Here is a 15,858-nt window from a genome sequence, read left to right on the forward strand (position 1 = left end):
TGTGATAACCAATCCAGTCTTAGAATGATGTGAAGTCCAGACCAACAAATTCACCATTAAAGTATGATTATTAAACTCAATAACAACCCCTTATCTTCTATTTTGATCTTAATATAGGTGTCAAGATGGTCAAACCACAAATTCAAGGAGTTGGTTGTCTCCCCAACTTGATCATAAATTGAGGTGATTTGAATGAAAGTACTGCCAGAGTCAATCAATATGTCAACAATAATACCAAAAACAATAATAACACCTCTGAACACTGTCCCACTGGCCTTCTGTGCCACCTCATGTCTCAAGACATAAGGATGATCAGCCAGTTACCCCCTACTGCTGACTTATTTGAAAATGTTGCTGGGTGACTGATTGTTGTTAGGATGGTTAATGCTTCTGCTCAGATGGCTAACAGCGTTACGAGATCGATATTACTATTAAGGTTGTAAATGGTACAACACTTTGCTGATTATTTTGTTTGGGTTTATTGATACTATCGCTGGGCTGGTTAGCTATTGTTGTTTACCCCTCTGTGGTCAATTTTGTTGCGGGTCATGTTGAGATTGAAACTGTCCAGCTTGAGGCCTTAGGAGTCGATGCTGCACCTTCGATGCACAATCTTTGTATGGTGACCAGGCTGCTTGGAGTAGAAATAAATGTTTGTGTCCATGACCACCATAGCAGGAACATCTATTTTGACCCCCTTCATGTACAAGAATCTTGACGCAAGGATTTGTTAGGCTGGCTCTAAATGTCTTAACCTCCTGCAGTTGGAAGGGCTTTCTAGTGGCACCTTCTCTAGACTGCGACCACTTAATTGTCAACCTGTGCCCCCTGACACTGAGATGAGACTTGCTATCACTTTAAGCTGAGAACAACTCAAACTCAACACAATAATCTACTACACTTAATCCCTCTGTTAATGCTCAAGAATTCCTGTTGTTGAAGGCATTCTGGAAAGCTTTGGGATAATGTGTACTCTCAAATTCTGAACCTCCCACCAAATGTCTCTCCTCTAAAGCTCTAGGTGGCTAGCTTCATCTTGATAGTTGTGGAACTCAAAAGTGCTCTCCAGATTCTCCATCAAACTGTAGACCTCACACTGGTCAATTCTCCCAATGAAAGGGATTAAACGATTGCTCGTCAACTTGGAAGCTTCAAAACACTAGTTTTTCTATATCCACACTCCTGTTGGGAGTGAATCAAATCAAGATTGATTTTTTTCTTTGGCAGGGTCAGTCTCTGAAACAACTGCTCGTTGCAAATCTGGCCAACCTGCACCCCCATCACTATGGCTAGATTGAGCGTCAAAAGAAAAATCTATGGCTATGATAGGATGGCGCATATACCACTTTTTTGCTTTAACTTACCCATAGTGAAAGCATGGTGATGTGCTCCACCTTGAGTCCTCTAGTAGAGCACCGCTAATCATGTCCTGCCATAACAATTTCTAATTCATTAAGGAAATTAAACCCCTAAGACTTATTGCTTAGAGATGCCCCTAAACAATGTAAGACTAAAAATTGAACTCTCAGCTAACATCTTCTTTCCAGTAAGGAATCAAAAAACACAATTTGTGTCTTTATTATAATAGATATCCTTTGGATTCTCCTTTCCAACGAGTAAAAAATTTATACTTTGTTCTTTCTTATGGGCTTTGATTTTTTTTCTTCCTTTTTGTTGCTCTTTCTTTCGAACAAGAAAATATCTTAGTTTGTCATAAAGGATGATGCCTACGTTTACGTTATAGTCATTGGGTGTGAAAGTGGTAATGTTGAGGATGAATCTATATAAACTCAATTCGTGACAAAGTCAACGTACAAAAAGAGACTCAGTATGAAAATAGAGACTCAGGTTTCTTGTAGTAAATTAGCAAATGCATGTTCTTTAATTTAAAAATTCAACTATTGTTTAAATCAGATGGCAAGTTAAGTATATTATAATTGTTTTTCCTGGTAGCTAAATAAACTAGACATGAATGCTCTAAAAGTATATGATATGCAACAATTTAAAAATTATTAGGAATATACTAGGTACTTTATAATCATTACACTTCTGCACAGTTGAAGCCTCATTTGGTCCATAGGAGAAAATAAGGAAACTAACTTAATAGGCTAGATTAACTATAAAGGATCTTATTCTAATAAAAGTTTTAATTCATTGATCAATTTTAAAGTTAGTATATGACATTTTTATCTCATTATGTTTAACTTACTCAAAACTGTTCAAGATGAGGCTTTTTAAGGTTACATCATCAATGAATCTATCCAATTGGAGTGCTCTTTTATGATGCCCCTAGAATGCTTTTTTTAGGCTTTAGTTTTAAGGAGGCCTTTTTAAGCTCAACCTTTTTATTTCAACTAAACGTTGTTTGATTGTGAGCGAACTACAAGCTTTAGATATTGTTTCGTTATACTTGAGGAGGACTGATTTGAGTTTAAAAACTTAATATGAAATCGTCTTTTAAATATGCTGGAATACATTTTTCTATTAGTTTTCATTTCATTCTATGCTAGCGAATGGTGGGAGCTGTTTGTATTATGTGATGGTGATTCTAAACATTTTATCAAAATTCACTAGCGACATCAACCATGTTATTGTTTTATTGCTAACAAATCATGTTTGTTCAATTGAGGATAATGTATATCAGCTATTAGTTTTCACCGTTTCCACTTTTAATTCATCTTTGTGGATCTCTTTCGGGGTTAAATAAATGCGCCCACCCCTCCAAAAAGTCTTAATCAAGTTATGCTCAGATTCACATGTTTGACTTGCTATTCTTCCAAAGTTTATTCAATAGTTATGGAATATTAAATATAAATTATTATTCAATAATATCACAGGCAAAAATAATCTTATCCATATGACATTGAATTTATCTTCTATTTTAAAATATGATTTTTAAATATTAATTTATAATAGTTATAACTGTAGTATTGTTACACAGTCTAGAGGGGAAGGGAAGTGAATAGATTTTCTTGCATTTTTTTGTAATCATAATACGCAATTTGTTCAAAAGTATATACACAAAAAAAGGGCAGCCCGGTACATGAAGCTCTTGCAATGCGGGGTCTCGGAAAGGGCCTATTGTACATAGTCTTATCATTCTTTGCCAGAGGTTCTTTTCGCGACTCAAACCCATGACCTTTAGGTCAAACGGCAATAACTTTACTATGACGCCAAGGCTCCCCTTCTCTAGAAGTATATAGACACTTGTGTTAAAATCAAAGTTCTAATAAAATCCATATGGAATAAGAGAGAGAATAATATGATGCTAGTAGAAGAGTTTAATGCGTCACGGGCATTGAGCCTCAATAGTTTTTCAACCATGTATCTTTTCCTGCATTGTAATTGTGACATTTTTTTTGTTTCTTTGATATATTAAATGAAATTATTGGGAGATGAACCTAGTGTGTGGTTGGTCAATAACTCGGAATAGCATGTGTTTGTTTTGTTTGCCTACTTTTCATGCTTGGTTTGTGACACTATGATTAAAATCATATTCCTGTTCATTTATCATCCTGCAGACTGTAATGGATTGTGGGATTATGGATCAAATGCGGGTTGGAGAATTGATCTTGAAAGATGTAAGTTTGTTACTAATGTTAATACTACTATCTGAGGGATACACTCAAATTTCTAATATTGATTACATTTGCACTTTTTCTCTTTTGGCTAAATTTTCTTTTATTTGGTTTTACTTTTAGCAATGATGTTACATGATCACTTTATGGACATTGAGAATGCATGCTTAATAAATTTGACCTCTTTGGTTCATTTCTCAGGGAGTCTAGTATTGTGTGTAAATTGAAAAAAATACATGTTTATGACCCTTGCTACATATGTTTCTGTTGGTTCAAACAGTAAATGCCTAAGTTGAGTATATTCCTGCTAAATCAATGAAATTATATTGTAGTAATTAGGTTGTCATGTGCATCACCTCCAGTACAGTCTTTCATGAGTGGAGAATGAGATTCTTACATTTTCTAGAAAGCAATTGACAATATCATTGATAGTATTGATGAGGTCCCAAATGAATATATTTATAACAAGCTCGTGATTTAGGATATCTAGAGACCAACTTGAGGAGCAATGATACCTTTTGGTGAATATATGGTGTAGGTGGGTTAATTTGTGAATGTTATTGGTGTAAGATATACAGGTAGAAAAGTAATATCTAACTAATGAAATTAATTCTCTCATCAAAAGGATGTTTGGCTTGTTGATATTTTTCCAGCCTTTTTTTTTTTTGTAATTTTATGTATTGTCCTGTTTCATGCCATTGATTATTATTTCTTTTTGATAAAATAATAACAGGACCTGCCGAAGTAGTACCATAAGTGCATATTGCTTAAGCATAACTCCATCCATGTTTTTCCTTCCATATGCCTATTTGAACTGAAGAACTACTTGGTACTAGTTAATAGATTTTAGTATTTCTAGATTTGGCCATTTCAAGACATTTTTTATTGTATTTTATTTGCAATGAAAAGTTGCATCTCTTTTTTTGTTGGTAATTTTTTTTGGGATTCTTTTTTTTTTGATGGAAAGTTGTGTCATTATTTTGATGGCGGAGAGGGTCATTATGTGTTATTACAGAGTGAAACAGAACAAGAAGAGAATAGGTCGCAATTGGTGCTTCTATCATAGCACTAGGTAACAGATTTATTGCATGCTACTCATAGGTTTAATGCATTTCCGTGTAGCAAGAAAGAAATAATTGATCAAAACTGTGATTGTAATAGTCAATTTTACATGCATAAGCTCTAATTTTTGTTTATTGATTGTTTTCCTTGTGTTTTTTGTAGCAAGAATTTTTTCCCAAGCTTGTAGATCTACTCAGATTGTGTGAAGACAGAGAAAACATTGATGGTCTCCATACAATTTTTAGATTGGTTAAAGGGATTTGTGAGTAATTATCTTTGCATGACACCTTTTTCATATTGATCTTCTTTCTTCTTACTAATAAAAAAATTGTTTGTGGTGGTCTTGTAGTTTTACTAAACAATCCTCAGATCTTTGAGAGAATATTTGGGCCCAAATATATTTTAGATATTATTGGCTGCCTCGAATGTATGTTCTCTTTCCTGTGATTTTTTTTCTCTTTCTATTGTTTTTGGTATCTTTTAAATGAAATATGACAGTTTTCTTGATGATATGATTGATTGTTTTATCTTATGATTTAATCCATCCCCAACTTTTTGTGCTTGTTAGTACATGGTTAGATGCATTGTGATTGCCGTTTATTTGTTTCTTGACGCCCCATTCAGATCATGCAATTATAGTGGTAACCCTAATTAATTGGCTGACTTTCTAAATTCTAACTGTAGTTATTCCTATAGATAAATCAGTCCAATTCCCTCATGATTGTGAGTAGTGATAATCTTTTTTGTCTATGTTGAACTGAGGTATATATCTCTTAGAACGACATTTTAACAACATTGATCTTGATAGTATAATTTTTTGTCCTTATAAATTTGTATTAATCTAATTTTGATGCTGAAATAATCTGCATTTCTACTAGGAAATAACTTTGTTATTACATCTATTTAGTGAATAGTACTGTCGGTCTTTTTACCTTTAGCTAGTCAAATATGTTTTGGAGTATTCTGTATTAGAGGTTTGGGATACCTTTTGGTCATATTTCCTCTGGTAACTGTTTGTGTTGTTGCATAGGCCTTTAATGGTGCTTGATAAAGATATTCAGAGGGATTTTCAAATTGACTTTTATGTGATAATCTATTCCCTTTTAGGAATTTTAAAATTGACTTTTATGTGATTATCTGTTCTTTTTTTGGATAAAAAGAATTGACTATTGCAGATGATCCTGAGGTCTCTCAAGTGCAGAGGCACCGAGCATTTTTGAAGGAACATGTTGTTTTTAAGGAGGTAAGTTAATTGACAATCACCACTGAAGATTACTACCCACTTGATTGGTTTAAAAGAATTGTCTTCTGTAGGCTATCTCTATCAAAGAATCTTCTATACTGTCCAAAATACATCAGACTTATAGAGTTGGCTATATCAAGGTTACATATATTTGCTTAAATTAAGACAGGCTTATCATTCATTGAATAGCATCTCATTGTTGTCTTGACACTCTTAGGATGTTATTCTTCCGAGGGTATTGGATGACGCTGTAAACGCAAGTCTCAATTCAATGATTCATGCTAATAATGCTGCTGTGAGGCTCTCAAGATTACAAGCAGCCTTGTTTGTATTATTTAATGTTATCATCTCTGATTTTTTTTTCTTTTAACGTGAGATTTTCCTTTTGAAGGTTATTTCAATGTTGAAAGATGATACCTCTTTTATCCAAGAACTATTTTCAAGGATGAAGTCTACGTCTACATCCATTGAATCAAAAAGTGATCTGGTAATACAAAGTTATTCTAGATACTTTTTGCTATCTTGCATATAAGTAGATATTCTTTTGTATCCGAGCTTTTGATGTTTCTTCTTTGCTGTATTATTTGAATGCTGCACAGTATCTATTGTATGAGTTTGTTGGAAGTGAATTGCTTGACTCAAGGTCGATTTTCTATTGCAGTGGTACACCCCTTCATGGCGATCCATAGTTTTTTTTTTTTCGTTTACAGAATTCCAATGAAGGGAACTGCTTTAAGGTGGCATATCAATGTAAATATAGGTCCATTGTTTTCCCCAAATTTTAATAATGGAAGGCTTACATGCCTGTTCATCCATTTTATTCCGAAAGGCTAACATTTCCATCCAGTGATTCTTACTGCTATCGTTCACATAAACTAGCTATTAACCACCCTTTCTCATCGAGCTTTATAAATCTTTAAGACAGAATACGGAATAAAGGGGATCTTCATTTGTTAGAAATTGGGCTTGGATCCTCTTTTTCTCCTGTTCCATGCTGCAAAAGTCATCTGTGAGCAACATCTCTAATAGAGAAGAAAAGGCATGTGAGGACCCATGGCTTTATTTTGCAGTCCTTTATTCTATGTCGTGTTGCATTTTTAACATGATGAGCCTTAGCTATTCTCAGTAGGGGAAATAGTGATTTCTAGCCTAATGGAATTGGCTTCCTAGTTACCTCGGTTTGGGATCTTTTCCCTGTAGTTCTATAGAGATTTCTGATTATAAATCACAGTTTGATTACGATTTGCATAAAATATATTTCAGACAAATGGCCCTGTTTATCTTTCGATCTTTTTCTAACCAGCACTAGTTCAGATTGAAGATGGCTTTTCCTTTCTAGTCAAACAGGCAGTTGATGTCACCTCGCAAAGGCAGCCCCAAGATGGCTCAGCTGCAATCTTCAGATGAGAAGAAAACAGCTTTTACTTTTCTGACGGCTACATAGAGATATTTTTGCTTGGTCTATTATGCTATTTCCCCTTTACTCGTAGCACCAGTTGGTTAAACGGTCCGGTGCCAAGCCAGTGTTGCAGTAATCGAGGAAAATGCATCCTGAAGTGTTGAGTTTTTCAGTTAAAAAGGGCAGAAAGAGAATGCATAATTGACTAACCCTTGAGATTTGCATTTGGGAAGGATAGTAATTAAGTTAGAAGCTATAAGATAACTTTATTAGAGGTGCTAAGTGCTAACTTAATTTCTCTTAGTTTGAGTTGTGATGGTTCCTTTGACCTAGAACAAAGATAGCAAAAGTTTATACATGAGCTAAATAGTTGAACCTTAGCTTGCTTTTAGATTCTAGTTGGTTACGCATGCACATGCTGCTTGAATCCAATGATTGTGGTGTTTGATTTTAGCTTTTATAATGTAAAACATTAGAATTAGGTAGTTGTGTACTTGCTTGATCAGGAGTTTGAACTTGATGATCTGCTACTGATACTGGTCCATGTACTAGGTCTGTAGTAGTTTGAGCTGGTATACAATCGTCTGACTCAAACTGGTCTCTGTTGATTTATTTGGATCTTCCCCATCCCCTTTAGGCTGATTTCTTATTAGTGACTGAAAAAATTGATTTCTCTTCTTACTCTTACTTTTCAGAATGGGAATACATAGTATTATATACAAAATTACAATAGATTAAATAGGAAATTAGGCGAGAGAATAGGAAACTAACTTATTCCTAAATTTATGATATCTTTCTAACTAAACCCCTTTAAGGGATTTCCTATTTTGTACACAGCTGTTTATTTCCTACTATGTACACAATTTTTGCAACTCGACACTCCCCCTCAAGTTGAGGAATAGATGTTTTCCATTCCCAACTTGACTATAGAATAATGAAATCGGGAACTGTTCAGTCTTTTTGTTAACACATTAACTAATTGTAGTTTCGAAGAAACATATGACATATACATTAATCCTTCGTTTAATTTTTCCTTGATGAAATGTCTATCAATTTTAATATGCTTAGTTCTATTATGTTGAATAGGATTGAGCAAATATTGATAGCTGATATTGTCACAATAGAGTTTCTGGGACATTCCTATTTGATTTCAAATCATCCAGAATAATCTTGAACTGGAGTAGTTCACATAATCTTTGAGCGATTGCCCTAAATTCTGATTTTGCAGATGATCTTGCCACCACATTTTGCTTCATGCTCCCATATTACCATCAAGGAAAATACAATATCTTGTAGTTGATCTTCTATCCACTAGAGAACCTGCATAGTCTAGGCTTCTAAAGCTAGTGTCTCATTTTTCTTGGACAAGATTATCTTGGAGATTCTTTCAAGTAATGCAATACCTTGTAAGCAACTTGAAGGTCAGATTCTCTTGGATCATGCATGAATTGGTTGATTACACTCACATAATATGCAATGTCTAGCCGATTGTGAGCAAGGTATATGAGTCTGCTAACCAACCTCTGATACATCCTTTGGTCAATAGCTGGTTCTTCCTTAGCTTCTCCCATCTTGTGATTTGGTTCAATTGGACTAGAACTTGACTTACATCCAATCTTTCCTGTTTTAGCTAACAGATTACTCACATACCTTTGCTGAGAAATAAAAATTCCTTTGGTAGAGTATGCTATCTCAATACCAAGGAAATACTTATGTGCCCAATTCCTTTATTTCAAATTTATCCACCAATTTCAACTCGAGATCATGTTTTTCCTTTTCTTTCTTTCCGGTTACAATGATATCATCTACATAGACTAGAAGAGCCGTCACCTTCCTTGCACTTGAGTACTTAATGAAGAGAGTATGGTCTCCTTGGCTTTGTTTATACCTAGACTTCTTCATTTGCAAATCTTCCAAACCATGCTTTAGGAGATTGTTTTGAGACTATAAAGAGCCTTTCTCAATTTACATACTCTGTTACCAGTATCCTTGTAAATCTTGGTGCGATGTTCATTTAAATTTCATCTAAATCTCAATGGAGAAATGCATTCTTCATATCATACTGTAGGAGTTGCCCGTTGAGGTGTGCAACCAAAGATAGTAGAACTTTGATAGTATTCCTTTTTGTAATTGGAGCGAAGGCCTCCTCATAATCTACCCTATTAAGTTTGAGTATATCTTTTTGCCACCAACCTAGCTTTATTTCTCTCAAGGTATCCATCTGCTTTGTATTTCAGTGTGAAAATCCACTTATAATCAACAATGTTCTTTCTCTTTGGTTTATCAACCACCTCCCATGTCTTATTCTTTTCTAATGCATCCATTTCCTTCTTCATGACATCCCTCCATTCCCTTTTTTAACAATGCCTCATAAACGTGTTATGAACAATCATGATATTTAGACTCGCAATGAATTTTTTGTGGGCTGGTGATAGATGTTTAAGAGAGACATACTGAGATAGAGGGCAGAGAGGGTGTTTGGTGCATTGTACCTTTTCTAATCGCAATGGGAAGGTTAAAGCTGTTTGTTAGGTCAATGGATGATTCAATAGATTGTAAAGATGTGTTAAATCTTATTGTGATCCCAATATTAGGGTCGGAGGTTTGTGGGTGAGGTTCTTGGATCTGTATCACTTCTGGGGCAACCGTTCTCCTTGAATACACTTGAGGAATCCTTGGAGTATCACGAGGGACATTGGATGGAAAGGAAGATAGAGGTGACTCACTTGATGGAATAGGAATAGAAGGTGTTTCGGTATGGATTTTAGTAGGAGAAAGATGAAGAGCGTTAATCGTTTCAAATGACTCACAAGTGCTATATTATGTCATTGAAATCTCCCCCCGAGGATAAGACTTGGAGAAGAACGGCGTATGTTCGAAGAAGGTAACATCGGCCGAGGTGTAGAACTTTTGAGATGAAGGGTGGTAACACTTGTATCCTTTTTGAGCATCCAAGGAAGGCACATTTAATGACATGAGAGTCTAGTTTACCTTGTAGTGGACGGTGGATACGAATAAAGGTAGTGCACCCAAAAATCCTAGGAGTAAGCCCATTTGTGGTTCGGAAATGATGATAGAAATTGTTAAGGTGTTGCATGAGACTCTTGTTGTCTAAGACATGCGAGGGAAGTCTGTTTATCATATATGTGACATTAAGGACAACCTCTCCCCAATAGGATTTAGGGATATTATTGTGAAAGAGAATGGTAGTAGTATTGAGTAAGTATCCATTTTTTCCTTTTAGCTATGCCATTCTATTAAGGTGTATAAACATAAGACGAGTCATGAATAATCCCTTATGATTGGAAATAGGGGGACATGATTTGGTTGAAGTAATCTTTAGCGTCGTCGGTCCTAAAGCTTTTGATTTTCACTCCAAATTGATTTTGAATCATTGAGTGAAATTAGGAATAACAATACTGACATCATATTTTTATTTAAGGAGAAACAACCATGTAATCCAAGTGTAATCATCAATTAAGGAGACAAACCATTGAGTCCTAGATACATTAGGAATATTAGAAGGACCCATATGTCACTATGAATCAAATGAAAGAGAATATAACTCTTTTATTACTAATAGAAAATGGTGCACGAGAATGTTTTGCTAATTTGCAAACATCATAAACTCATAAACATCCAATCCTTGAAAAAAATGAGGAAACATGATTTTTAAAACCTAAAAAGAGGGATGACCAAGACGTTTGTGATACAACCAAATGTTATCTTTATTGGAAGAACTATGAAAAGACAGACAAATTATTCTCAATCTTCTTAGTGGATTCAAGGTAGTAAAAATTGTTATGTTCCTTAGAAAGTCCAATCCTCATCCCCGAATCGTAATCCTGGAAAACACGATAAGAAGGGGGAAAGATAGCATGATAGTGAAGTTCAATAGTTAATTTTTGAATGGAAACAAATTTGACAGATAGGTTTTGGTACGTGGAGGATGTTTTTAAAGATAAGACTTGGGGTAAGGTGAATATCTCCAAAACCAACAACTATTGGCTATTACAAATTTTTTTGTTACATGGGTTGGGGTTATCAGCATGGAAAAATTGAGAATTGGGAGTCATGTGGCTTGTGACATTGAAGTCTATTATCCATGAGTTATCAAAGAAATCGTTTGAGGTATTCATGCAAAAAGGGAGTGAGGGGATATCTAAGAGAGTCAAAGAGCACGCTAGAAGGTTTGTCAAGAGACCCAACAATCCTTGACGTTTCTCAATTTCTACACTATTGAATCCGTCTAGGATTGAGTTGTCTTCAGTATGGGATGACTCGGTCAAGTGTGCTTGAGGTCTGTGCTACCCCCCATGACTTCCCCATTCTCGGCTTGGTGGGTTAACATGTCTGTTTGGTGTGGTGCGGTTTCTTACATAATTGCACCAAAGATGGACTTTATTGTTTTTAATCGAAGGCAAGCCACCGTTATCTTTCTCCTGCGAATCAGTTTTGGTAGCAAGGGCTGATCCAGCCATAGGTTGGGGCTCAAGCATCACTCTTCGTCTACTTTCCTCAGCTGGGAGTAGGGAGATTGTCTCTGCTAGGGATGGTATGTAGTCTTTGCCAATGATATGGATTTAGACCTGATCAAATTTAGGATTTAAGTGGCCGAAAAATCATATACACAATCCTTTTCAATAAACATCTGCAGTACATTTCATCTCACTTGGTACTAATCAGTTTTTGCCACAAATTTTGCAAAATAGTGCATATTCCGTGACTTTTTTATCTCCCTAATTAGTAGCACCTGCTTTGACTTTGAGTTCATAAATTTGGGCAACATTATGGGCTTTTGAGTAAGTGTAGGTACTGCAGTCCTAAATTTTGTTAGCAGTAGTGAGAAACATATATGTATCACTGATGGATGTTTCAATGGAATCCCATAACCAAGACATAATCCCATGGAATCCTATAACCAAGACATAATCTCAGTCTTCTTCATTCCATGCCTCAAAGGCTGGATTAGCATTAGACAATAGATTGGCTAGGATTGTTTGAAACGGTGTTTGAGAATTGGCCATGATGAAGAAAGATCATAGCGGAGAAAAAAAAATAGCAATGAAGGCAGAAAAAAATTGATTAGAGATCAGCAATGAATGCGGAAAGAAAAATGAGAAAAAATCCAGAAAAATCTAGGTATATCATGTGGAAAAATTGATTTCTCTTCTTACTCTTACTTTTCAAAATGGGAATACATATTATTGTATACAAAATTACAATAGATAAAATAGGAAACTAAGGTGGCGTTTGATTCATGCTGCAAGAATAGGAATCGGAATGAGTTTGATAGTAGATTAAAATGAGAATGAGTATCATTATTTCAATATAGTGATTGGTTAGTTTGATATTCTGGAATGGGAGTCAACTATAATTCCAAAAATGCCCTTGAAGATCACCATCAGTCCACATACTTCTCTCTCAAAAATACCCTCTCATCACAAAAAATGCCCCCTCCGTCCACATCCTTGACTATTTCGACGCTGAGAAGCTTCACAAGACCAATGCCACAGCCTTAATCGCCACCATGTACCAAGCCATTGAAACCGTGCTTGGCGCCTCCGGCTTCGTGTCACCGACTTCAAAGGGGGCCATTGACAACGGCAGCAACACCATTGATGTCACATTTGTTAGATCTGTGGAGGAACATTTTCGTTATTTAGATCAGTAACATCTTGTCATCACCAAACGTGGAAGCGCCAACCGCCACGCCTTCCCAGGTGAATATCACGGACGTAATGTTGGCCCACGGATGTAAAGTCTTGGCCGATACTCTAGGCTTCTCCAGCGGAGAAGACCTTTAAGGACAATCTCCAAAGTCGGTGATCGATATTTTGCCCAACCGATGACGCGATGAAAAGGTTCTTGCCCAAATTTAAAAACTTAACATTGGACGATCAGCTGTCCCTTCTTCTATTTCACGCCTTTCCTATTTACCAGCCTTTGTCCATGATGAAATCCGGTAACAGACCGAGCAGCACATTAGCTACCGACGGAGCTAAAAAATTCAAGATAAACGATCAAAATCTCGGCCAAATTGTGACCTTGAAGACCACCATTGACACCGCGAATATAGCGACGAATATGATTGGTTGGAAGTTGAAAGAACTCTACTTTTGGAATGAGATATCAAACCTAAGGCGAGGGATTCCATTCCAATATTTCATTCCTATTCCCATTAACCAAACACAACAAAAAGGAATCATTCCAATTCACCATTCCCATACCTCTAAACCAAACGCCACCTAACTTTTTTCTAAATATACGATATCTTGCTAATTAAACCCCTTAATTTAAAGGATTTCCCACTGAATACACAACTTTTACAACTCGACAATGACTTTGTTTCATTGTGAAAAACAAGATAAATTAGTTACACCTTGTTTGGATTACATTTAGGCTACGTTTGGTTGGGCGTAATGTAATTGAGCTTGTAATGTAATCAAATTTGTAATGTAATGTAATGTAATCTTGATTACATTACTACGGCGGGCGAAGTTGGGCGGCGACAGACTAGGGGTATATTTGACATTCAAATTTTTGTTAAAAGTTGACCTCGTAATGTAATCGGATTATGTGTTTGTTTTGTAATCCAGATTACAAAACTTCATTACATTTTGTAATCCAGATTACATTACATTACAAGTTAAAAATGAAATCAAACAAAATAATCAGCCTTGTAATGTAATCTGGATTATATTACAAGACAGATTACACCCTACCAAACGCAGCCTTAGATGAAGCAAGACAACAGATGGAAAAACTAAACTATTAGCTTGGTATTAGGAGCCTCTCCACCAAGAATCTATGAAGGTTTTTGTTGTTGAATTTGTTGAGAATTGAGCATCCTTTAATTATCTACTTGACTGTGTTCGTCCTTGGCAATGGCAACGAGTTGAAATTGGTATGATTCATTTCCATATTTGTATAAGGAATACATAGTACTTATACCTACCGTTGCCCACCCTACAATGTTAAGATGTGTACTCGTAACAGATTAAATGAGCTGGGTAACTGCAAAGCTCAATCTAATTTTAAATATGTAAAATATACATCTATTATAAAATTAATTAATTCTATTTGGTATCCACTTCTTTAGACTTTATAAATTAATTTGTTTTATTTGATAGCCACTACTCTAGTTTTTAAAAATTAATTAAATTTATTTGGTAACCACTACTCATATGTTTAAATCCAAAACTATCCCATACCAATCACAGGCATCTATCAAGCCATTGCAATCTTGTTTAAAAGAGTCAGGAAATCACAAATAGTCGTAAATTTCTCACTGTCATCTATATTCAACCTAACATTATACATACTATTTTTACTATATGCGATCTTGATCATTTGCCTCTGGTGCATGTTCCCATCCTCTCTATCAGGGTATTTTTGCCTTAGACTCAAATGTTATAGTTTGGTTTGAGTACCTCTCTGGTACCACTCCCTCCAAATAATTTCATTTGCCTCAAGTCTAGGTTGAGCTGTATTCTTGGTCAGTGTTTAAAATTTCATTCTGTGTCGGGCGAAACTTACCGTTCATCCCACACACTGAAATCGACATCGGCGCTTCGTAGGTTCCGAGGCCCACGACCAGCCTCAGAGGCGTCACGTGAGCCTTGCGGTTGCGGAGGCGTTGCGTGAGCCCCGCAGCTGCGGCGAACTTGTCGTGTGAGCACCGGGCCGGTGGCGAACTTGTCGTGTGAGCCTCATAGTCGCGGCGGATTTGTTGTGCGACCATCGCGGCAGCTGCGGACTCCGCCCCACGGCCGCGGCGGCAAGGCAAAAAAAAATCGAGAGACAACGATCGAATTGCGAGGGAGAAGAAAAGTTAGGATTTATTAAATATTTTAATTAAAATCATTATATTATATTATCTAATTTCGAACTAATTATTATAATTATATATTATATTAATAATAATTAATGAAATAAGCTATAATTAATTAATTAATATAATTATAATATATATTATTATTAAAAATATAAAAAATAGATAATTTATATAATATATAGTTATATAATTTAAAATAATTTTTAATATAAACATTAAATTATTTTTATAAATTTAAAATGTAGTAAAATTTTATAAAAATATTTAAAATTTTTTTAAAATTTTATAAACATTTTTTTTAAAAAATAATTGTTAATTTTTTAATAAATATATATATTTTAAATAAATTTGATTTTAGAATTCATAATAAACTATATATATATATAATTTAGAATATTTATAAACTATAATTATATAATTAATAAATAATTTATATAATTATTAAATATAAATTATGATCTTTATGTTAATTTATATAATTATTATAGATAATAATTTTTTATCTTATAACTAAGATTTGTAACCATGAATATTATACCCCTTGTATCCCTTATATGGGCAATTGCTAGATGATTCTCACTGAGTCCGGGTGCCTGGAACTCGGCTAGGCGCCCGAACTCAGTGAGAGTCGCCCATGATCGTTCACAAAAAAGGTATGCAGGGTATATATATATAGAACAATGCTCTAAAAGGCGCGACGAAGCGCCGAGCCCAAGCTTCAAGCTTTATAAGTTTAAGC

General features: G+C 35.1%; 1 protein-coding gene across 1 annotated transcript in view; it reads left to right on the forward strand.

Moving 5' to 3' along the window:
• Positions 1-15,858, forward strand: part of LOC122047025 (serine/threonine-protein phosphatase 4 regulatory subunit 3B) — a 39,672-nt gene that overhangs the window by 5,537 nt on the left and 18,277 nt on the right. The window contains exons 3-9 of the mRNA XM_042608040.1: positions 3,522-3,581; positions 4,803-4,902; positions 4,990-5,067; positions 5,816-5,883; positions 5,955-6,023; positions 6,101-6,178; positions 6,275-6,370. Coding sequence (XP_042463974.1) covers positions 3,528-3,581; positions 4,803-4,902; positions 4,990-5,067; positions 5,816-5,883; positions 5,955-6,023; positions 6,101-6,178; positions 6,275-6,370 — 543 coding nt within the window. The 5' untranslated portion in view covers positions 3,522-3,527. The remainder of the gene's footprint in view (positions 1-3,521; positions 3,582-4,802; positions 4,903-4,989; positions 5,068-5,815; positions 5,884-5,954; positions 6,024-6,100; positions 6,179-6,274; positions 6,371-15,858) is intronic.

The sequence above is a fragment of the Zingiber officinale genome, chromosome 2B, assembly GCF_018446385.1.
Source record: "Zingiber officinale cultivar Zhangliang chromosome 2B, Zo_v1.1, whole genome shotgun sequence".
Lineage (NCBI taxonomy): Eukaryota > Viridiplantae > Streptophyta > Magnoliopsida > Zingiberales > Zingiberaceae > Zingiber > Zingiber officinale.